The following is a 25451-nucleotide window of genomic DNA, read 5'->3' on the forward strand; positions in this document are numbered from 1 at the left end:
AGGCACACGTGCTGGGAAATTTCCCACTCCTGGCTCAGCATTTGGAAACGTGACCTTTTTCCCAGCAACCACTCCAACAAGAGGCGGCTTGGGGAGGAATAGGGAAGGGAGGGGACTGGAGAGGAAATATGAGCTCTGAGAAAACAACGATCTCTTTTAAAATACCACCAGCAGAATGAAGCGTGTCATGTCCAGCTGACATTCCCATTTTATTGAAGAGATGCAAACAAATGATTGGGTAAGGGCTTCAGCATTTATTGAATCGGTGTTAATAGCCCCTGGGGCTTGGTGAAATCCCAAAGATCACCAGGCTTACACTACTGGAGTCATCTTTGAGACGGACAACTTCATCATTTGTCAGTTGGTGACATCCATTAGCAGGTAATTTACCTCTGCAAATTATGTGCATGAGCTCACAGTGCCAATTTCAAATTTGAAAAGAGAGAGAGCAAAGCATTGAAGGTGGGTTCAGAACTTGTATCTGCCACTTGTCCCTGTGTGACAATCCAGCATCTTCTATGTAAAACAGACATAAATCACACCTACTTTGCTGGATTGTGGTGAGAATTTGAGATAATATATGGAAAGTACCTAAACTGTGCTTTGAAAATACTGGGTTCTCAAAAAGTAACTTTCTTGAAAGATAAGATGCCAAAAGGCAGTAGACAAAACAGCTAGGTTGAATGTTGCCAGATTTGCATTCAACAATTATTTCCTAGCCAAGCAGATTTGGGTCAGGCAACATATAATTTAAGAATTCAGATACATATTTAAGAAATGGAGTCCCCTCAAAATGTATATAAAATTTGAATGGATGTTCCCCTGGCTTCATTATTGGTAACTTTTTCTGTCCATGTTTGTATTTGAATGGGTACCTTCTAAATATGGGGCTTTTGAATGTAAGAGAAAGGTTTAAAACAGGGAGAAAATGTGTGCCAATACCTAATTACCATGTCCATGGCAGACATTATTAATCAATTATTGCTTTTTTTCCCTTGTTGTTGAACCTGGATGTGGTTTCTCTGTCCTTCTCAACATATTGCTCCACAGTCTTCATTAACTGATCATATTTGGTATTGAGATAAATCCTATTGTCATCCTGGCTTAAATGTGGATAATTGTAGAAATCATAGAAGCCTGTGGGGTGAATAATTTAGGCAGGTGGGCCCTATGAGCCCTTCAGGTCCTATCACAATGGGCTGTCTATAAGGTCCAACTAAAATGGACAGACACAAAGACCACCCACATTTGTGACTCTTGGCAATTTTGCTGCTCATAATGTTTTTTATGTGGAGCTATTGGCATGGATTTGAGTCAACACAACCTATTTCCTTTGAGAAATTGCTGTATGTAATACACGATGTTATCACCAGTGCGACAGTGCAGAAAGCACAGAGGCAGTCTGTGGAGGGATCTGGGTCTGGAGATGCCAAGTGAATACTGGTCCCTTTCTGTCATCCAGAGGAGGAGGAAGGATGGAACATACACACGAGGGACCACTGCACTTCTGAGGCCCTCCATGGAGTTCTTGCCTGCAGTGAGCACATGAGGCTTTCCTCCAAGCCGGAACTGCTGGTGTGGAGGTGGCCTTGAGGTAGACTCTGGTGCTGACTTATAAGCCAAAATATTTGTCATGATCTGAAATGTAAGTGTTTGGGCTGGAAAAAAAGTTAGGTCCAGCAGATCATACCATCCCCTGGGCAGGTCCGTGAACATAAATGACTAGTACTCTAGCTCTACTGGTGATGGGGGCCCGAGCCAGCAGGGAAACGGGCAGGTCATTACGACCATGGATTTGCAGACTGTGCTCCTAGAAGTCCGAGGTAAACCAGGAGGACCTGGAAAGCAGCTCAGGGAGTGAGTAGAAGGCTGAGGGGCAGGGCGTTGAAACTCTGTCCAGATCCCATATTTCTCACCACCTCCACTGCAACCACCCTGACCTGAGCCACCTGGATGTCTGCCCTGGATCATTCTCTTCGCTTTCATCCTCATCGTCATCTAGTTTATTCTCAACGCAGCAGCCTCAGGGAGCCTATTAAAACAGAAGTCACATTAGGCAATTCCTTGGCTCCAAACCCTGCAGCAGCTCCCCATTTCACTCAGCGTAAACACACATTCCTGGCCAGACTCTTGAAGGTCTTGCACCGTCTAGCCCCTCCACGGCGTCTCCAACCTCCTCTCCTGCTGCTCTCCTCCTCGCTCGCTGCGCCCCTGCCATCCCGGCGTCTTTGCTGTCCCTCCACGGTGCAGCTATGTTTCCACGCAGGGCCCTTGCTCAGGCTGCCCTCTGCCTGAGAGCCCTTCTCCCAAGCCCATTTACGTAGTGGTTTTCTCACACCCTTCTCCAATCTTTGTTCAAACCTCACTTTCTCCATGAGACCTTCCCTGATTTCCTTCTCTATTGGCATTTCCCCCACATCCGCTGGGCCCTCTGGATTCCCCTTCCTCTGATTTACTTTTCTTCTTCCTGTGATATTGATTGATATTGATCACCTTCTAAGGTACCATTGATTTGCCATGATTTGCTCACACACCATGCATACTTAACTATATGCTGATTTCCTCTGTTTATTGGTTGCCCCCTTGCAAAAAAGGATGTTTCACAAGGACAGGGGTATTTATCTGTTTTGCTCACTGCTGTTACCCAGGCAGTTAGAACGCTGCCTACCAAATATTAGGATTTCAGACAATAGTTGCTGAATTAGTGTGAGGACGAATGAATGGCTTTCTGGGTCTGGCGCCTCTTCATCAGCCAAAGCAAACGCATCTTTATAATTAGCGTTGACGTTAGGTGTCCACATACGGTTCCATTCGAAGCAAAGATTCAGCAGCTACAAACTCCATTTAGACACCGCCACTCTGGTGCGGTGCCCCACTTACATGGAGTAGGGAGCCTGCGCCCAGAGAATCACACATCCGGTTAAAACAGAACCGGAAGAGAGACCGTCTCTCCTGATTCATAATCTCAGCCTTTCTTCCGTGTATTTCACTCTCATCATTCCCACCTAAATGCCTTCCCTACTTCTGCCTTAAATCTTTACACCTGCTTCTAAGGAAGAAGCAGTTCACAATGAGTCCAATCAAGAGTTTCACTGCTAAGAAGTAGTAAGAGGAGCTGCTCTCTGAAAAGCCCCCCGCCCTCTTTTTTAAGCTCTGACTACCGTAAGTGACAGGTTGGTAAGTATGTGATAAGCTGGGTTTTCTGTTTCCAGCTCAGCCACCTCAGGTGTGATGGGGCTTATTGACGCTGTTATTCCTAGCAATTAGCTTATATATGTGTTTTAATTCTGGCAACACCCAGTTCCTAGAAATTTCGCAAGCATTTCTCACACACACAAAGGTTAATGAAGTGATAACCATCACCATCTGTTCTGTATTTTCCTCTCCATGATTTTTTAGAGTTTTTTTTCCCCTTCTCTTCTTTATGGTGCATTTAGGGAAAACAGTTGGCTAATCAGCCAGCCAGAGTCATAGACACACTTCCTGGGCTTTGTCCTGTTTCTACCTTTAAATAAAAAGGAAAAAAGAGGGGGAAAATCCACATAGTGGGTCATACTCGGTGCTCAGCAAACACCCATGACCATCTTTCTTAAGGCTGAGCTTACTCGGGTATTTGAAAAGTAGAGCATGTCCACAATGCTGTTGATATTACAATTTAATATTGTTGGGTCTGCCTGGGGTGGCAGCTTAATTCATGATTGTGAATTATCTGACCATTTCCGTTCAAACTGGTAGTTTTCAAACTCACTTCCTTCTCTAATGAGGTCCACAAAGTTTATCTCAAATCCATTAAAGTACATACCCCGTCTCACGACTTGCCATAGTCTATACCAGTCATATAAATGGAGAGAGTCTGTAATTGTACAAAATCTTCCTGGTTAAATGTGGCAGGTTAAATATGGAAAAATACATCAAACACATTCATAATGGAAATTAGATTTAAAAAGCGTAAATCTAAAAACATACTTGCATGAAATTCATTTATTCTCCAAATTATTTCAGACTGGGTTTGATGCATCTGAGCAAATTGTTCTTCCTGGTTTTTTCTCCAGGCACTTAAAAGGGCACTTATGAAACAGTAATTAAAGACAGTGGGGTTTTTATTTTTTATTTATTTTTTGATAATTAATCCTGCTGTACCAGCTTTATTGATTTTTTAAAAATAGGATTATGATCATGGTTCTCCAATGTATCAGGATTTCAATAGAATAGTTCAAAAGACTTTTATGATGTTTTTTTCCTCTTTTTAAACACCTTTATTGTGGTATGGTTCCTGTACAGTACACATATTTCAGATGTGCAATTTGATGAATTCTGATAGATGTATACACCCATGAAACCACCACCACAATCAAGACAGTTAACATTTCCATCACTCCCCAAGAGGTACAATTTTCAAATTCTTTCAAATTTCAGATTTATCCCTTCCCACCCCCTTTACCCACTGGTAACCATAAGTTTGTTCTCTATGAAAGACAGTGGGGGTTTTTTAATCCAAACACAAATAGCATTTTTGCTCTTTAGGGGTTCTTGTAAACTAGCCACTGACTTGGGAAAGAGGAGGTTGGAGAGCAAGGGGACCCTTGCTCAGAAGCAGCCCAAACCAACAAATTCGTTGAGAAAGAGTCCTTAATAGCCAATCATATACAACACTAGCTTTACTTATCATAGCAACCAAGCCATCCTCAGTCTTTTTCACTTGCTATGATACCTCTGGAAACATTGTGCCTTCTACAGACAAGTTTAGTTCTTCAGTTCCAAACCTATTAAATTTAGAGTTTTTCTCTCCTTCCCCTCACAGTACTTCTTTCCCCCATTTCACTTAGTGAAAGAAAATATAACGAACTGGGAAAGGCAATTTATTAAGGTGTGTTAGGAGACATAACACTGCTCATAGCCTTTGATCCTGAAGTCTCATCACTTAGAATTTATGCAAGAAAAAAATCAAGAGAAGAAAATAAATTGGGAAGAGTGTAAAATGTTCAAAAATAGGGACATAGTTATATTGATTATTATGTATCTATTTCAAGGGTTATAATACTAAAGACCAATAGCAACATGAACAACTCAAATTATAATCACAGACAAAAAATAGAAAAAATTGATATGTGTATATACACTATTCTTGAAGCTATGTAAATATTGGTATACTGATAAGCAAAGACTGGAAAGTAGTGAATGAAGACAAAAATAATTTAGATCAGAGTGGCAGGAGAATAGTTGTGTTTTGATGGTGATCATTTTTCAAAATGTTTTTGAATAATGCAAAAAATGAATAGTTCACAAGTGTGGTTAGTATTATGGCAGATGGAGGCAGAAGGGGCTGTAATCTGGGAGTCAGGCTATGTTGCTAACTGGTATATGACCCTGCAAAATCCTTTCACTGGTGGGTCTCACTTTTTTCCTCTGTAAAATGAAGAAGGACACTGAGCAACTTTTTTCTAAGTTGACTGGTAGTTTTAAATTCTATTATCTTCAGGGACTTACTTTCTTCTTTATTAAATTGACATTTGAAAGTATTTTAAAATATCAAGGGTGGTAAACACTTGTCAGATTTCGGGGCCTTGGTCCAACAAAGAAACTCTCGGGCCTCCATCTCAAGCTTAGAGAAATGAGTTACATAAAATAAAAAGTAATCTATCTGCTTTGACTCAAAACCAGTCATTTTTTCTTAAGCTTAAAGCTTTGATGTATCTATTTTTCAGAAAAGCATATACTTCGGACCTACTGCTGATTACACAGTTAGTCATGCAGTAAAATATCTTCAAAAGATGGAGAAACAGTGTTGTCCAAGGGCAATGTGATATTATAAGTGAATAAAACATGACCGCAGACACAGGGTGAGCTGCTCTCTTCTCATTTTTGCAAGGCACGGTGATATCCATAGTTTAGTTTTACGTGGCAGGATGTCAACAAGTCAAAGTTCCCAGCAGGTGGCCACGTGATGCTCCCCGGGTCTGTTGGGGACCTAAGAAGCCGTGTTTCCAGAACATCATTTACTTATCTTGGATCCAAAACTTAGTTCCTTTTCTAAGGCTGCCCTTCCCGTTTTTCTCTTTAAACCAAAACCCAGCCCACTTCTTGGGTCCCCAAAGCCTGGCAGAGGCTGTGTGGTCATATGCACATCGTTCCAAATCAGCTTCTCCCCCTTTACCAGCTGTATGACTGTGCGTTTTCTCTGAGCATCAGAATCTATCTGTAAATCATTCCTCACACAGCAGTGGCACAAGGAGATCTAATGCTAGTGTCTGTAGTATAATGTCTGGAACATGAGTGCTAAATAAATGTCAGAGCTTTTCTCATTTCTCAGTTCCTTCTGTTAAGCATCCTTGTCCGTAGCACTATGGTTTATAACACTTGCTTTGGTCCTTTGTATTGTTCCTCAAATGAGTCATATAACTTATCTACTAACTCCCTTAGACGTAAGGTCCCAGCTACAGGATGAGCACCCACTGAACATGTTAGAAGCTTGGGGGAAAGTCCACAAACATCATCCAATGTGAAGAAGCCCAAAATAGAACTAGTGTTTACTGAGCGGCTCTACACACCAGCCCTTGTATGGAGGAGGACATTGAATTCATTATCTCCTTTAATCCTTACACAAATCCCATGAGGTAGGTCATATCACTACATTGCTACTAACGAAGAAATGACATTTAGAAAGGTCACATGGCCAAGAGGCTAACTGTCGTGGCCAAGAGACACAGATAGTAAACAACAGTTGAGATCTGGAACCCACATCCCTCTGATTTTGCATAGAAATTTGTCTTTTAAAAAGTGAATTTACTATCAGCCACTGACACTTGTAAAGTCGCTACAGAGTACCCAGGCCCAGATTTGTGCGTGGAGTGGCACCTTGGAATAATGACTGTCAGAAACAGGTTCTGCAGCAGTGTTCTGGTTCTGATGTCACCAGACAGCTCATATTTCTCCTCACCTTGCTGCAGAGCAATACAGACAGGAAAGAGGAGATTGTCAAATCCTCGACAAAGGTGACCTCTATTAACCCACCTGGAAGAAAAGCAAGAGTGTCTCTAAGCTCCGTCCTATTCAGACTTTTCTCTAGTGATATAATTATTTCCTTTAACTGACTCTCACAAAATGTGATCTTGATCTATGATAGATCTCCTTTATCTGTACTGATTTTAAATGACTAATGGCTTTGGGAAAGAAACTCAGTGACTCTTATTAAACTCTAAAGCTACTGAATTGGGGCTGAATATTTAAAAATTCTGATGTTCTAGGAGTTTTTAATGAACCCAAATATTTTACAGACATCTTACTTCAAGAAAAAATAGTTATATTACTTTGAAATTCTGTCCTAAGTGGGGCATTTGCCTAAATGTTATTGGTAACTATAGTTTGTTTTCTATGTCTGAGTCTGTTTTCTGTTTTGTAAATAAGTTCATTTGCACTTACATATTTTTATTGCTTTAATATCACAGGGATCACATAGCACGCACTGTTTGCTCTGTCTTCCAAATATCTTTGACCAAAACAGTATTTTTACCTAGGTCTTGGGAATGGATCTGGGGAAAATGTTTGTGAATTGTTGAAGTGTGGGTAAAAGAAAATTAGATTCTAAAGAAATAATATTCTAGGCACGTTTTAGTCATATTAAAGCTAATATTTTAGGTGTAGAATGCATTATCTTTGTGAGACTTAGTGACAGAACAGTTGATTTGATTTTAAAATTCTACTTAACACTATTTAAACTGGAATATTTCCTGTCCATTGTGTTGGGGTTTTCTTTGTGTATGTTCAGATATTTAAACCACAAAGAGGCAAGACTATGTCATGTCATTTGTGGAAAAGATATGCATACCTAAAGCCCAATGGGAAATGTGAGAAGTTCTTACAGCAGTTTTCTGCAACCAACATGTCCTTGCCACACACACCTAGCTTCATTAGTACTGGGAAAAGTTTTTCTTTTTTTACAATTTAAAATATTTTAGTACCTCCTATGCTCAGATAGCTGTATTTAGCTATTTCTCAATGTGATTCTTCCTATAATCTGATATTAGCACACACGTTCAAGGTCACTGGGTTCTGGCATTAGTTGGTCTTCAGTTGAGTTAGTCTAATAGGAAGCAGACAGACCCACTAACAAAACACATGAGGCATCCACTAGAGGGCAGCAAAATGCAAATCAAATTTAAAGTTGCTCCCAGAAATCCTGATGTTACCACAAAAATTTGTACTGCAAACAAGATTTCTTAAATGCAAAAAATTTAAATTAGTTCAGTGACGTAAAGTAATTTATGCACAAGTATTTCTCCTTTCTTAGAAGTAGTGGTCCAAGAGCAAAATAAAAACTAGAATTGTTTCTAGCCTCAGCTCTTTTACTAATTGGGTTATTTGGGGCAATTTATGATTTACCTCTCTAGTCCTCTTCTGTGATACATGGATTTGCACAAAATGACTCTTACTGTTCTTTTCACGAAGAAAAGAAATTCCATGGTTTTATGATTTATGATTCTAAAGTCATTTAAAATCTTGTTGACTAGACTGTTACATTATTCAATCAACTGTAACTTGTCATTAATGGAGGTTGTTTGGAAATACCCACCATTATTTCATGGAAAACTTAGGTCCCTCATTTACCTTCTTAAGAAAATGACACTTCTGCCCCCGAACAGTTACCTGTATATAATCTAGTGACGATAGCGGTTGCAATATTTTCTGGAATAAATTTTACAATTTAAGCCATCAATGAAAGCTGTTTTTATTAAAAACAGCAACAAAAAAACCCCACAACAATTTTGTATATACCCAAGCTGTTTTCACTTCCTATTTATTTTCTTTTAAAGTACTACATATGTGAACTCAAAATTAGTTACTAAAATTCTAAAATTGTTAAGAAGGTTCTTTATTTAAAAAAAATTGTTGGCTTATAGGCCAAGGAAATGGTGACTGGGAGTAGATAAAAGAGCGTGTTAAAGATCTGAACTACTGTGATGTCATCATTCATTTGGTCAACCACCTTGCCCTTCGAGATGGGGTTGATTTTGCCAGTCAACTAATTCACAGTTATTTTTCACATTTGTTCAGTGAATGTCATTGTAAATATCTTCATTTTCAGTTTATGCTTCATCTGTGATTAAAAGTGAAACTCTTTTCTAAACAGCATTTTTCTTGAGCACCAATGGGTAAAACTGTCAACAGTTTAGTGAGAGCAGAAACCATTTCTGAATCCAGACCGCTAAGGAAGTCATACTTAACAACTCACAGCATGTTTACATATTTTCAACGCTCATTTAGGGCACATTTTCCTCCTATGTGCGTAAGAAAGGAAGAAATATGTGTGGTTGGCAATGAATGTGAGGGATGAAGGAACATCATCCTTCAAAATGTAGTAAACCTATTATTACTATCAGAAGCCAGAAGAGGTAGAGCAAAGTTACAGGTACGCTCCTGACTCTCTTCCCCGGCACATGAGTTCACCTGGTGCCAGTACCGCTGGTATCCCTTTTTCTATGATTCTGAGGTCTTTAGCTTCTCCCTCAGTCATAGACCCAGCTCATCTCAATGCCTGAAGTCATTAGCATGAGATGGTCAATCACTCGTTTTAACCTATTTGCTTTTCTACTAGAGGGTGAGGAATGTGAGGCGACCTCAACCTCAGAGTTAACAATTTCAGATATAAGAGGCAGTTTCACAACACTAGTGAGATGAGCGCTACAGACACTGTGATAATACTTACAGAGTGATGAGTGAAATACTGATTACCTAGGTGCAAATCTTGACTATGCTCCTTAATCTGTGCCTCAGTATCCTTATCTGTAAAATAGGGTTAGCCGTACCTATTTTTCGAGTTGTTTCGAGTTGATACTTGTAAAATTATTATAATTATTATTTAAGCTTAAAATACTAAAATGGTTTCACATCTTCCTATGCTTCCCCAACAAGATGTAGCCAAGAGTATCGGATTTGAGCTCCTACTAGTAATTCACTGTTGACCTTGAGCAGGTCTCATTTTCTTGTCCAGGGTCTAAAACAATGCTTGGAAAGTAATAAATGTTCCAAGATGGTCCCAATGCATGTTGCGGGATGAACAAACTTCAAAATGAGGATATTGTAGCAAACAGATCGCCAACACACCCTCTAGTTTTAATACTTCATGTGATTCATTATCTCCTAATAGGGCCATGGGGAATATAGGAAAACCCCACTGCAGAACAACACACCATTTGCTGAAAAAGAATTTCGACGGTATCTACACAAATTATAACATCTTTTACTGTGGCAATTAATCCAGTATCATCTCTGCCAGTACTAGACTGAAATGAAACCCAAACATAAGAAGAAATAGACGTTTATTTTGTACAAAGCGGCCCCAGGGGCAGGCGCGCCCTCAGAGCGGCAGGAGGGGGCCCAGCAGCAGCTCGCCCCGGCCCAGCAGGCGGCCCCGGTCCTCGGCCTTGACGCGCACGGCCAGGCGGCGCACCTCGTCCTCCGACAGCCCGTCCAAGCACAAGTCCTGCTCCAAGACGGCGCGGCGGCTCCGCCGGACCACGGCGCCGCGCGGCCGGCGCGTCTGGCCCGGCGGCTGCAGGACGAAGCTGACGTGGCAGCCGACGGGGGCGCGGGGCTCGGCGGCCCCTCCGGCCGGGCCCTCGGCGGGGAGCAGCCGGACGCGGAGGCGCCCGCCGGCCCGACTGTACTCGGCGGCCAGGCGCAGGGCGCCGCCGGCGCGGCCCAGAGCCACGGTGCCCTCGGCCTCCAGGCGCTCGGGCCGCGGGCCGGGGGGCGGCGGAGGGGAGGCGGCGGGGGCCTGTGTCGGGGGCCCGGAATTGGCGTGGCGCTTGTCGTCCTCGTGCTCGTCCCCGTCCCCACTGGAGACGGAGCGGGCGCGGGCCAAGCCGCGGCTCCTCCGGGCCCACAGCGCGCGGCGCAGCAGCTCCTCAGGGACGCGTACGAGGCGGCGGCCACGGGACCGCGGGGCGAGCGCGTCTTGGGAAGGGCGGGGGGTTCCGGGGGCCGCAGGGGGCGCGGCGGGGGCCCCTCCCCGGGGCGGGAGGGGGGCGTCTCGGCCGCAGCCGTAGGTGCGGGCCCGGGGGCGGGGCGCGGGCAGGAGCGCCACGGAGCCCGGGCCCCCGAGGAAGAGCGACTCCCTGCGGCGGGTGTGCGGGCTCTCGAGCAGCGCGCAGAAGCCATAAACGGTGCGCGCGCGGGGCAGGTGCGGCAGCGACAGCGCGGCCTGCGAGCGCGGGTCCCAGTCCGTGTGCCCTGCGGCGGCGTCTGTCCCTGCTTTTTCGCCCCAGAAGTCCCGGACTGCAGCCAGGGTCGGACAGGACGCCAGTCGCGGGGGGATGCAGAACTCGGGGATGCGGTCCGGGGTGAGCACGTTTGTGCACGCCGGGGATCGCCCTGCCCGACCCTGGAAAAGACGGTTCCTGTGCGGCAGGAGGCGCTCCGGTCCCAAGCGGAGCCGCTCCAGGCACCACATCAGGCAGCAGGTGCTGGATCCAGGGGACCCTCCGCTGGAGCTGGTCAGCCTGCAACGCACAAGCGCACACGGATCGTCAGAGTGAGCCTTGCAGGGCGCAGAAATTCCTGTCTCTTTTTCTAATAGGGTGTTTCCTCCTGCCTCCCCAGGAACAAGGCAAACTGCCCTTCACACTTCTGTTGCATATACGTTTCAGTGTTTCGCTGACTGCAAAACTTTCGTTTTACCTTGTCCTGTCTCTACTTCGTAGCAGTAGTACACTTTGGGTTTGTTGCCTTAATCTAGACCTGCCCTCCCTGGCCTAAGGCGGAGATTCTCAAAACGTTGGCCTTGCGCTGTCCTCGGTGCCAAGAGACACTCTGCTTGTGTTTCCTAAATCCTTGGATTATTGCACTCTAATCCTCAGAGAGAATTAAAATAATTAACATCCTCACCAAGATATTCGCCTTGCTCCCCACTTTTAAGAGCAAAGAGCCTCAGACGAGTCCACAAGGGAGTTAAGCAAGGCTATAGTTCTCTCCTAATGTACCTGGGGTCCAGCGTCATACAGGTCTCCGCACGGTTCCGACGGGGGCACCAACCCAGAGAGGCGCGCAGCCTCTGGGAAGTTCAAAGCACACGCGACGGGGTTCAGTACGGTTGTTTGAAGACTGCCGGCCTGAGCCTTTATACCCGGGGCCTGGAACGCCGGCCAGTGGGCGGGCGGGAGCGGCACCGGTAGGTAACCTGATGCCAGGCCTCCCAACGTTCTCTCCGCCACGTGGCTGGATCCGCTACGCAAATTCCAGACACCCAGTTCTTTTTCCCTCCAGCTTTGGGTGGAGATGTTTCTGTTTCCTCATGTGCAAAAGAGAGTTAAGAGAGTTAAGTCTGCGATATATCGGAGTCATTCTGAGAACAGATGGATGGACTTAATGAATGTGAATCACAGAAGCACTCTACACCCACCATTAAGGCGAGATAGAAGTTGAGATTGTCTTAGTTTTACCTAATGTCTTCCCCCAAATCCATCCTTTCTGTTGCTCAGCTTTCGAAATTCCTTACCTGCCTTCTGGTTTTCTATTCTGATTTTAAATGGTTTTTCTTTGTTGATTACAAACCACTCTGGGTACAGGGAACCTTATGGGCTGCTGGAAATATTCTGTATCTTGATCTGGGTAGAGTTACAGGGGTCCATCCATATGTAAACAAAAGTTACCTCGCATACACTTGGCTAGCTTGTTGAAAGACATCTGGGGCATTTTGTTCAGCGTTTGGGTGGATGCTATTTCTGCTAAGATACTGCCTTGCAAATTAATTGCTTGTTCAAATAATGTTCAGTAAATTAAATTGAATTCATGCAAAGGTGATATCAGAATGGGGCATGTGCATGTTGTTTCCAGGATAAATACCTACACAGGCACTCTGCTTGATGATTTATAGTCTCTAGAATTGTCACATACACCCTGCAAATTATGATGATTCATAGTAAAGATTCATAGTAAACTTATTCAAGTTCATATAATGATGGGAAATGGAGGGAAATATATATACTAATGGGCATAAATGAGTTGTTTTGGGAATTAAACACCTCTAATAATGTAACATACTTAACACTGTGCTTGGAACATGGTAAATGCTAAATACACAGAAGCAATGATTGTTATTGTTAATAAAGATAGAAAGGAGGTAGTAGAATGTAGTGGTTAAAAAAATTGGGTCTGAAATCAGTAGTTTTGATTCTGGAATGGCAGCTCACCATGTGACCTTGAGCAAATTACTTATAAGAGGGACCCAGGAGAGCACCCTTTCCCCTTCTGATGATAAACAGTATCTAGCTATGTAGCTAGATAGCTATAAAATGAGATAATGTATATGAAAAGTTTAGCATAGAGTCTGTGTATATTTATACACATTATAATTACATTATATTTATTGTTATTACGGAAGAGAGCAAATGTTTGTTAGTTCATTTATTCATTCAGAGCAATGTTTCCTGAGTGCCTTCTGGGTCCCAGTCACTATGCTAGGCAGGTAGCCCCAGGCTGTACAAGATCATATCAGCTACGTCCATCTGTCAGAAGAGGAATGAAAGAAATGAAGAGGATAAAATATTTGGACTCCATCAGGCTGAGGCAGGAATGAGAAGAGACTATTGAACACTTTGTCTGGGGGCAGGGTTGGTGGGTCCCTGGATTTCATGCCCTTGACTAGCTACTTCTTGGTCTTGATATCATCTCCACTCCTGGCCAAAAGTCTTGGGCCAGTGCTAAATCTATGGGAGAAATGATTACCCAATTACATACTTGAGGGTCATGTGAATGTGTTTTGACTCAACTGTTCTCAGGAGACAAGATGCTGTTAGTTTTGCAAATGAGAGCCCTTGGTTAAAATGGTGTGTGACTCAAAATCTGAGAGGTTGTCTGAGAAGTTGTTAAAGCAAAGCTGGGTTTCGAAGGGAGAGGTAATTTAGAGGTAAAGACATATAGACTTTGGGATCAATCTGTCCTAGGTTCAGATCTGTTTTGCAGCTGTTTAACTATGGGATTGTGGGTGGGTCAATTAACTTCTTGGAGCTGAAGTTGTAGAGTGGGAGTTATAATACCTACTACACAAGATTGTCTTGAGGGTTAAAAATGCAGGAAATGCCTGGCACAGTCACTGCTAGCTAACAGCTGTTATGACACAGTTTTGCTTGGCTAGGGATTAGGTGATTCACACATGGATTCCTTTAAAAACATTTCTCTTTCTGGCCAAGCCAAGCAGATATGCTTTGTTTTGTATTAACAATTCACCTTCCTCAATAACACTTTAGAAGCATTTCCTGTATAAGCTTGAAAACAGCAGAGTTGTGTCCTTGTGTGACTGGTCTCCTGTGACCACATTAAACCTTATGTTTTCCTTACCTTGGAAGTATGAGCCCTGCAGTACTTGGGAGAACAGAATAACAGGATGAGGCCCTGTACCTGGATCACACAAATTTACTCAGAGGAAGACTGCGATCATTCAGCGCTCACAGCTATGGGGACATCCAACGATGGAGCTGGAAAACAATTCTACGAAGTAAGCATACATACGTCCCACACCATTGAGGTCAGAGGTGCTCTTGGAGTGGAAGGAAACTGAACAGTTTAAAGCCAACCCGAAAAATAATACATAGGAGATAGGGTGTCAAGGAAAGCAAGAAGAAGAGCGTTTACAACCACATAAAATACTGATGTTCTGACTTATTCATCTCATTTTGCAGAACTAGAGTATGGAGTAATGGAAAGAACACAGATCAGGGAGTTGGGACACTTGGGTTTTAGTTCTGATGGCTGCTAACTTGTGGTCGGACTTTAGCAAGTCCCTTAATTCTCCCTTGAACTCAGTGTCTCCTTCTGTCAAAGGGTGGGGTTGGATTAAACAGATGATTCTTGTTCTCCTCTGTCTCTAACATTCTGCAATCCAGTCATGTGCTTTCTCCCAGTGAAGCTTCCTAACGTTTCTGAAAATCCATGGCATCCTGCTTATTCTCTAGCTTTCTCCTCCTTTTCCTCCCCTACCCCACCCCTGACCCCAATCCCTTTTGTTGTTTTCTCAACAAACTGGAAGGCTGGGGAATGGGGTGTGGGTATGAGGTAGTGTAATGTTACAATTTCTTATTTTTCAATTTTTAAGCAAGAGTGGTGAATTTTTTTTAACGTGTCTCTAATTTTGACTTCTGTTTTGACCGGAAGTATTTTGCTCATCTGTTTTTATTGCTCCATCCCTCAGTGCAGTTTAGCTCTGCAATTGCCTTTGTTATCCCTCTCATTGTTCTGAAGCCAGAATGACTATAAGAGCTCTAATGACTAGAATGTTCCTTTCCTTTAGTTAACCTTTGTATCCAAATTCTTTTTGGTATAGCGCTATGCCTTAGAGAGCTAATGATGTTTCTTGACACTAGTTATGGTTTGTTTTGGATTAGGACTGTAAATTTCAGACTTTTTCAAGAATTACGGGAAATTCGGGGCATAACTCTGCACACATAATGACCAATCCCCTCAAAACATACTTAAAAAGTAAAATGTTAAAACTTAAAAGCTTTTTATACTATATGGTAATAGCATTATTCCTGCTGACAATTTTGAGCTGAATTTTTCCATCCTAAGATTTTCCATTCTGTCATTAACCTGTCAAAGTCAGATCTCTGAGAAATTACTTACAGGTGATTTACCTGTACTTACTTAAAAAGAAAAGTTGGTGGCAGTGCTCAGGGAGCTGAAGGAAATAAGCACCTTGCAATTCTATGTAAATTACCTAATTTTAAGTAAATCAGTGACTTTAATTTTCCTATGAAATGGGGACAATAGTACTATCTTCATCACTCATCTCACAGATCTTTTGTGAGGCTTACTTGAAAATGCATACCTTCGCGTAATAATGGCGTGATAACCCATGAAGTATAACTGAAGAAGTATTTATAAAGTGGAATAATGCTTACAAAGGCATGCATATGCATTATTCTTTCAAAAGTGTAAAGTAGCACAAAAATGCAAGAAATTGGTATTACACAAGGATTAGTATTGCCCACTTCTCCCACCAGATTATACCTTCTGTTCCATTTTCTTGACCGCACTATTCTGTCCGTAGCATCTTTCACATCATCTTCACTGTTATTCATACAACCTTGCATTGTTTGTTTTTTAACTTTTTATGGTGTGTGCCTATCTCAACCAGAACGTGTAATTTTTTTTTTTTGCATTCTCCCGTGCATACGCAAAGGGAGAGGGGTTGTTGGGGGTGGACTGGAAATAAATTTGGGACAGGTTGAAGAGGGCTTTCTGAACGCTGAATTGAGTGTTTTTGAGCAGGTAACTTACGTAAGCTCACCTGTACTTTGGAAAATTAGCTCTGGTGACAGTGTGCAGATGGATGGAGAAAGAAAAAACTGGAGGCCAGGTCAGTTAGAAGGTGACTGCATGGCCCAGATGAGATATAAGGAGAATTCTGGAAATACGGCAAAAGCATAATAACCAGGTTTGGCTGTTAACTGGTTGTGGACGGTGAAGGAAAGAAGTATAAAGTGCTTCAAAATACATCCTAGGTAATTTGTCAGGGTGACTAAAGTACGAAAAACCAAAGGTTAAGGATTTAGCTTGTGTACAGGAGTGAAGGATGGAGGTGGATACTGATAACACCAATACTGGTTAGCATTGGTTCATCCTTTTACATCTATTTTACATAATATCAGTTGTAGAGATTTTGACATTTTTTTCTTCTCTCATGGTCTTTGTATTTAAGGAATCATTTTTCTTTTTGATTGTCTTAATCTGTTCAGGCTGCTATTACAAAATACCATAGGCTGGGTGGATTAAAATCAATGCAAATTTATTTCTCTCTATTCTAGGAAGTCCAAGATCAAGGTGTTAGTTGATTCAATGTCTGGTGATGGTCCACTTCCTGGTTCATAGATGGCTGTCTTCTTGATGTATCCTCACATGGCAGAAGGGGCGAGGGAGCTTCTGGGTCTCTTTTATAAGGGTATTAATCCCATTCGTGAGCTCTGCCTAATTACCTGATTACATCCCAAAGGCCCCACCTAATACCTTGACAAGGAAGGTTAGGCTTTCAGCCTACGAATTTTAGGGTGTATACACTGTTCACAGCAGTTAAGAGCAATTCACACATAGTTTTCCATACATAAAGTGTAGCAAAGCATTTAAAAAAAACTTGTGACTACGAATAATATTTCTTAGGTTTATTTCAGCTTATGGTATCGCAACAGTTTTCTGAAATAAATTTTAGGGGAAAAAAATCCTGTTCTCTGAAGAGAATTGGCTTGTCAGTGGGTGGTTTCATTTACTTAACTTAAAAAGTCCTTGCATTATAAAAGCCCCACTTTCTACGTCTTGCCACACCAGAAGCAGTTCAATGATTGCATGAAAGAACGCGATAAATAAGTAACAGCTAAGCCATACCTTATGGAAAATCAAGGAAGTACTACGTTTTGTTTTTTATTTCTGTAATGAGGTAGATAACTAAGAAGTAGCCCCTGAGTTAAGGAAGAGCCAATCAGGCACAAAAGGGAGTAAAAGAACGAGTTAACAAAATGCATATTCAGTTTCCATTCTATCTGCCATTTTACGATGCGGCTGTTTCCCCTCCTTCCACTTGTAAATTATTAAAGTGTGTTTTCAGGAAGCAAAAAGAGGCGGAGAGCTGGTTCTAGGTGGAGTTGATAGGTAACAGCGCAAGTGTGCAGGGTCTCCTTTTCCCCTCCCGAAGGGATGGTTTCTTAGGAGGCGCTCAGGGTGGACTGGAGGCCTGGGAAGCGCCGGGCTGCCACCGGCTGGGCTCCGGGCGAGGCGCCGCAGCGCTGCTTTCGGCCGGGACGAGGTCAACAGGAGGCGACGGCGGGGAAGCAGAGCCGACAGAGATGTCCCCGCGCTCAACAACTCCTGCCCTCCCTTTTCCTTCTCTAACATCCCTTTCCTCTGGAGCAGGCCGCTCCGACAGGCCCAGAGCCGGCCTCCCCGCTGCGCCTCCGCCCGCTCCCGGGTGGCCGGGGCCGCAGGGGCCACCTCTCCGAGGGGGCGAGTCTGCCGCGGGTCCACGCACCTTCCGGAGCCGGCGGCGGCGGCGCGCCTGCGCACAGGCCGGGTCACGCGCGGAGCTGCGCGGCGCGGGGGCGGGGCGGCGCCCGGGGGGCTGTCATTCGCGGCGCGGGTCGCCACCCTCAGCTGCGCCGGGCGGTTCCGGCTCCTCCCTCTCCCGCGCCGCGGCCCCACCATGGTGCTGGAGTCGGTGGTCGCGGACCTGCTGAACCGCTTCCTGGGGGACTATGTGGAGAACCTGAACAAGTCCCAGCTGAAGCTGGGGATCTGGGGCGGTAAGCAGGAGGGCACGGCCGGGCGGGTGCGGGGAGGGGGGGTGTGCCGGCGCTGGCCGAGGGGTCCCCGCCGCGGGCTGCTCCCGTCCCGGCTCCAGCCCGGGCCCTGCTCCCTTCACCGCGCGAGGCTCCGCCTCCGGGGAGGGCGCTTGGCGGGGTCCCCTCCACGGGCGGCAGGTGTGGGGCGTCGGCAGGCCTGTGCCCGCCTCTAACGCCGCAGGGTCCCGGGGTGCCGGCCCAAGATGGGGAGGCGCGGCCGCGTCGCGCCCGGGCTGCCGGGGTTCCCAGCGTTCGCGTACCTGAGGCCGAAGCCCCTGCCCTGTCCCGCCTGCGCACCTTGGGGGGCCTCCCGCTGCCCTCAGCCTGGCCCCGTGGGCTCCGCAGCATAAAAAACCCTCCCTGCTCCCGCCCCGCGTGGAGCGAGGATGGCTGCTTGGTCACACGCGCTCACAGTGGCACCAAGGAGAAGAAAGAGGAAATTGTGATTCAGTTATCTCCCCGGGCAGTGGTTAGCGAGCAGGGGGAAGATATTTACGAAAGAACTGTCGGTAGAGATTCTTACTCATAATTCTTTCAGCTGTTGAGAAAGTGACTTTTGTTTTGGAACGATAGAGCGAAATTCAAGCCAAGACCAGCATCATCATTAATTAGGTGCTGCTTGGTTGCATACGGAAGAATTTACACCCCTGTTTCTATCCTAGAGGCTGTGTGTGTAAGATGTAGAGAGTAGCGTGCTTCTGCACTCTTCAAGAAGCTTTGTTATTTGTACCCCTTACATGTTAACCTTTGGGGACACTGGGGTTAGTTTTCTTAGTCTACAAAGGACTTGGAGTTTTGTCAGCTTTGTAAGGAAATCAAAGGACTCCTCAAATAGTTGGAACTGCTTTTAATTCCGTCAATAAAATAGTTTTGGGTCTGACTGATCTGTCCAAAGGTAGCCACTAACCCCTGTGCCTGTTGAGTATTTGCAGTGTAGTTAGTGCAAATTGAGGTGTGCTGTAAGTATAAAGTACACATCGAGTTTTGAAAATACTCAGGAGAAAGAGTGTAATATCTCAACAGATTTTTATGTTGATTTCATGGTGAAATGATAATATTTGAATATATTGGGTAAAATAAATTATTAACATTCATTCCCCCATTTCTTTCTACTTTTTAGGAGACCTGACTCCTAAAATTTATAATTACATATGTGGACCATATATTTATATTGGGCAATTGTGCTGCCCTAAATTATGGAGGAGTCAGCTTTTAGTCAGTTACTGATTGCTTTATTGGTTCACTGTGGTTTGCCGAGCAATACGTACTTTGCTCACACGCCCTCCTCCAATGCTAAGTATGGTGCAAGAGAATTCTAGAGAAGTAAAGGAGACATTTTAGGAAGTAAATGTCCAGTGCCTTCTGCAGGGATCAAGTGTTTCCCCAGATTATAGTCTAATAATGCAAATTATTATTAAGTTACTATTATCCCTGTAGTTTGTAAATATTATTTGAAATATGAAAAGGCTCTGGGCTAGCATTTAGGAAACTTGGGTTTTAGGTGGTTGTGTTGGACAAATCCATTTACCTTACTGGCCCTTGATTTCTTCATTTTAATTTCACCTTTAATACAAAAAAAATCATAGCAGATAGTATAATATTCCTCTGTAATCACTATTCAGCATTGTTTGCCCAAGTTATAATGCTTTGCCCTATTTACCTTAGATGTTTTTTAAAAGAAAGAAAGTTTGGGGATGCATTAGAATATTCCTTCCCTTCCAAAATCTTATTTTCCTTTTTGTCTAAACTTAGGGTTGAACCACTTAACCCCTAAGTGTCCTTCCAGTGCCAGTACTCTGTGATTCTCATTGTGAATATTTTTTTCCTGTGAAATTGTGACGTATACTGCCTGAGGATTCTGAACTTTTTCACAACTGAAATTAAAATGCCTTAATGATAATTTTACACCATTTCCCCCCTCTTTCTTGGTGAAGTGTAGGAAAGGAGACTCTGTTTTCTTTCATCTTATTTTCTTTTTTTTACAGTTAAGTATTCTGCCCGTGGTCAACATCAGCTTTATAAAAGGCCTGAGCAAATAAACCCATTTCCTTTAGGAAGTCTCTCCAGTGTGCAGTCCAGTCGGGTTTATCAGCCCATAGCTGTGCTTCTGTAAAGTTTTATTGCCTTTTATTTGTGTGATAGTTATAAAGGAAGGAATAAGGCATGAACTTTTAAAGTTATTTCTCCGTATATTGTCTTTAACATTAATTCCCTCATTAAGATGGAAAGGCAAAATGTGAGTTGACTATTTCTGTTCTTTGAAGAAATTTATCTTAAATTTTTATGGTAAACAAGTGGGATTATTAATTTAATAGAACTGCTGATTTTTATGACATCTATGATGTTGACAAGTTTCATAAAGAATTTAAAATTATGTATAATCTTATGTGAAAACAATTTGCTTTAGATAAGGTTTATGAGTTATGATCGAGTTTGATTTTTTCAGTCTTTTTTCTTGTTAGGTTTTCATATCTTTAGAAAGGGAGAAATTCAACCCTCAAAAATTTCACACAGCTAACCTTACTATTCTTCCCTATCAAAAGGTAAGCCAAATTGATACTTCTTCGGCTAGTCTGTGGCAGTGGTTTTCAACCCTAGATGACTGCCTCCTAGAGGGTCGTTGGGATGTCTGAGACATTTTTGGTTGTCACACTGAGGGGCAGAGGTGTGCTGTTGGTATCTGGTGGGTGAACCCCTGAATACTGCTGCATTGCACAGCGCACGGGACAACTCCCTGCAGCAAAGAATTACTCAGCCCGAATGTTTGTTGAGAGACCCTAGTCTAAGGAGAATACTGGGGATTGTATTCTGCATTTAGAAGAGACCTTCTGGTGCTAAGCAAGTTGTAGTAAGAAGTTAAAAAGGACTTAGAGGAATTGTATGCTTCATGAAATTTATAACTTAAGAGAGAAACAGCTCTCTCAAGAAGTGACTAGGTATCATGTCAGTGAAAATGCATAGTCTTTGCTTGGATGATATCAGGAAGTAGTTTTAAGAATCAAAACGTTGTCTTGACGTAATTTGAAAAACAGTGTGCTTTGCAGACATTCATACATAAACAGGTATTCACAGTGAAATCCACTATAAACAAAAGTTATAGAGTGAGAAAGAAGGGGAAAATTACCGGAATGTCTAGAATCAGCAAGTATACTGCAGCTATTGCCTTAAATTGAAGAAGGAAAAAAAAAAAACCCAGAACAAAAAAACTTTATTGTTTTTCTTCTGTTTTTATTCTTTTAAAGATTTTTTTTATACCAAGCAATTCCTGTATATTTTTTAGTGATTTAAAGCAGAATGGTTTTTTTTAAAAAAAATTCTTGCTGTTGTCTATAAAAATGAGGCCCTGATTATTTACTAGCTGGGGGACCCGTGAGCAAAACATTTTAATTATTTAAGCCTCAGTTTCCTTACCCCTCTTTTAAAATGGGGAAATAATACTGTGTTTGTGAGATAAGTGATGTGAAAATCCTTTTTAATTATAATTGTTAAATTTTTGACACTGATAGTAACAGTGATGATACACAAACAGCCAAGTGATGGGAAACAGCTTCCTTGTTTTATTTTACAGGCGTACGTTGGAGATATTGAGGGTTTGGTTCCAGACCGCTGCAATAAAGTGAACATTGAAAGAAAGCAAGTCACATGAGTTTTCTGATTTTCTAGTATATGAAAGTTAATGTGTAGACTACACTGTAATCTCTTAAGTATATAGTAGCATTTTGTCTTAAAAAAAAGTACATACCTAATTAAAAAATACTTTATTGCCCAAAATGCTAACCATCACCGGAGCCTTCAGTGAATCGTGATCTTTTTGCAGTGGGAACATCAGAGATCACTGATCACAAATCACCGTAACAAATGCAGTAATAATGAAAAAGTTTGAAATATTGCAAGAACTACCAAAATGTGACAGAGACATGAGGTAGCAAATACTGTTGGAAAAGTGGCACTGACAGGTTTACTCCATGCAGGATTGCCACAAACCTTCAGTTTGAAAAAAATGCAGTATCTGTGAAGCTCAGGAATGTGAAGTGCAGGAAAACGAGGTCTGCCTGCATTTTTATAAATATGTTTCTTCTAGACTTCAGACTTAAGGGTTTTCACATTCTGTACTGTGATAATTTTGTGTAGAGCTAACACCGCGTGTCTAAACCTGTCTTATTCTCCAAAGAAAGTTTTTAAAACAAAACCAAAAAAACCCTATTTGCATTTGAATTTACACTTATGGTACTTACATTACCCGCCAGTTAGTTTGTAAGGCAGATTTTCAAGGATTCAGAAAAGTGCCTGGTGAGCATGTTGCTGCCTATGCAGGTAGGAAGGTTCATCTAGGTTTTCGTTCCCCACAAACTGGTACCAGAGATAAATTGCACAGCCCTTAGCTATTTGAAGCGTGTCCAAGATATAATTGTTTTAAGAATAACGTAGATTTGAAAAGGTATGTTGAAACACCAGATCTTTTGCAATTTGTTTTAAGTAGGTTTGTTGCAACGTAGAACCTTTGTCAGTTTGATTTTTCAGAGTGATCACTGTGGAAAGTCATCAGGGAAATCCTCAGTTCCGAATTCTGCTGCTCTCGCTTCCATTTGACAGGTGGAATATTCGTAGACAATGTGATGTGTTGGATGCAAGGGGTGGTTATGAGGACTTCCTGGTCACCAGTAGGAGTAGGAGCCAGGCGGAGTGCCCTCAGAATTTGTAGGCTCTGCACACCAGGTTGAGTCTGTGCTGATTACTGACTGTATTGTCCTTCACGCCACCCCTGACACTTTTCCATCAGCTGCCATGATGTTGTTGGAGCAGAGCAACATAAGGAAGGAGGAAACCTGGGATCTAATTCCATGTCCAGTACTACTGGTTTAGTGGCTTTTGGCACATCACTGACCAGTGACCACTGGCTTCTTCTCTGTAAATGAGAAGGTTAGGCAAGATCATTTCTTCTGGCTTTAAGCTTCTGTGACTTGAACAAGGCCAGAGCAGCGTGAGCGCTTCATTAGGTGGTGCTGCCTCTTGCTCTGCAATCGTGGTGAGAAACGGTAGTCAAATTATGTTTCTTTCAGTACTGCTGGGCACAGAGCCACAGTCATGAAATATGACAAGAAAAATGAAGTTCCAGCCTCATGCTGATGTTTGCAAATCCAAATCTAACATAGTACATTGTCTTAACAGGTAGCAAGGGCAGCTAGAGAATGCAAAAAAACCCCAAAACAGGCCTCTTTGCTTCTTTTTACCTTGATACCTAAAACATAGCAGTATGTAAGTGTTTTTAAACTTGTAGAGGAATTTTTTTCTTATTCCTTTCCTCCCAGCCAACACTTGGTGTAGTGAAGGCCACATTTCTCATTAGCTTGTCCTGGAGCATGTAAAATAAATAATAAAAAGTTCAGTATTGTCATGTGTTTAGGCGCAATTATTATTGATCAAAGCAGAGCTTAAAATTGTTTATTGAAAACTCCTTTCCACATACTTAAATAGCACTATTAACTACAAATTCAGCCCTTTTCTACAACTAGAACTGGAAGTTGGTGCTTGCGTGACCGTTCCTCTAGGTGGCTCTGCCACACTGCTCACTCTTACGAGATCCCTGACGTGTACTTGAAAGGGAGGAAGTTCACTGGTGACATGGCAGCTTTCCATCTTTCTTTGCCAGGGCTTCCTGTTTCAATAGGGAAACGGAAAGAGTAAGAGTGAATTGTTTCCTCTCCCCCATCCACTTTCCCCGCCCAAGACAAAGTCGCTGTGAACTATTAAAAGGAGACTGGTTAATTTGGGTTCAATAGCTAGATTCAGTTGAAATGAATTGATACAATATTTTCTTCAGTGTTCTTTACTAAAACATTACTTATTAAAGAAATTTGATTTATACTTTAAGAAATATCGTCATTTACTTTAGCTCACGTCTTTGGAAAATGAATGTGTCTGAATAATTTGATGTGCTTTCAGATAAATAATGAGTATTTATGATACAGATACAAAAAGGAAATCTTAAAAATACATAGCACCACATACTCTTTTTTTCCCCCTGTTTTACAATATGCAAAGCTGGTTTCATGGATTAGGGCATGGCGTTTTTGTTTGTTGTGTTTTTTTTGTTTGTTTTTAATCACAGTTTGGGATTAATATGTTTTATATTAAGAACATGAACTAGGTTGACAGGAGACGTAAGTTCTATTCTTAGCACAGCTACAAATTAAAAATACGAAACTGACCCAACTGCCCTTCCTGCTTCTGTGTTTCTACTGTGGCACTGTCCTTCCTCCTATCATAAACCTTGACTCTACCCTCTTTTCTGGTTGTGTCCTTGCTGGTTAGTACTGATTTAATATTTAGTTACTGTTTTTGGATTTCTTCACACTCTTTTAAAATGCAAAGACCAAAAGGCATCTCAGTGCTGGGTCACATTCTTGTGTGGCATTTATTTTTTTCAAGGCAGATAGAATTTTCTTCTGAATTAAAATTCTCCACCCTTTCTGCTCTGTTCTTTGGGAGATAGTGTAATGTTATGAACACAGCATTGGGCAACAGGAGATTTGCGCCCTGGCTCTACCACTTACTACGTTTATATAATATTCTTTCTTAGGCCAGTCAGTTAATGTCTCTAAGCCCCAGTTTCTTTCTGGGTCCTGCCTCCTTCACCAGGAGGCTGTGAGGATCATGTAATGTAATACGTCTGAGAGTGTTTTCTCAAATATAAAAGTTTATGTTCTTATTGTAGTCATTTCTATTTTGGTATAATATGCATTCTAAATAATTAAATGCATTCTCATTAAAATCACTATTTATTGACTACCAAGATTTACTCTTTTAAGGTGCTTCTTAAAATAACCTTCAAGGTTAGCTTTGAAACTTCAAATGTGACTCTCTGGCCATACATGCTCATCCAAAACATTGCTAGTTTATTACGGGGCATCCTACAGGGTCAGAATGAGAAACCTCTTCTGAAGCACAGACTACATGTGTTGCTTACTCTCATCTTTCAGTCCTTTCCCATCCATCATAGAAGGAAATGTCTTCATAGGACTTCCTTTCTTGTGTGTCACCGTGGTCTCTTTAAAACTTCATGGGATTAGGGACCCTTGATTGCATGATTGGCTTTAGTGCCTTCCTTGCTGGCAGAGTTAAGTTTATCCA

The 25451-nt window shown here is 42.6% G+C and overlaps 2 protein-coding genes across 2 annotated transcripts in view; one reads left to right on the forward strand and one right to left on the reverse strand.

Annotated features, from left to right (window-relative positions):
- Positions 1–10354: 10354 nt before the first annotated feature.
- On the reverse strand, positions 10355–12415 carry LOC140697068 (C2 calcium-dependent domain-containing protein 4A-like). The gene is made up of 2 exons (XM_072963916.1): positions 11979–12415; positions 10355–11498 (listed from the first exon to the last, which is right to left on the reverse strand). The coding sequence occupies exons 1-2, from the start codon at positions 11993–11995 to the stop codon at positions 10355–10357; spliced, it is 1161 nt and encodes a 386-aa protein (XP_072820017.1). The 5' UTR covers positions 11996–12415.
- Positions 12416–18052: 5637 nt separating this feature from the next.
- VPS13C (vacuolar protein sorting 13 homolog C) overlaps positions 18053–25451 on the forward strand; it is a 156727-nt gene continuing 149328 nt past the window's right edge. The window contains exon 1 of the mRNA XM_072962306.1: positions 18053–18281. Within this exon, the coding sequence (XP_072818407.1) occupies positions 18182–18281 (100 nt within the window). The 5' untranslated portion in view covers positions 18053–18181. The remainder of the gene's footprint in view (positions 18282–25451) is intronic.

This window comes from Vicugna pacos, chromosome 6 (genome assembly GCF_048564905.1).
Source record: "Vicugna pacos chromosome 6, VicPac4, whole genome shotgun sequence".
In the NCBI taxonomy this organism is placed as follows: Eukaryota; Metazoa; Chordata; class Mammalia; order Artiodactyla; family Camelidae; genus Vicugna; species Vicugna pacos.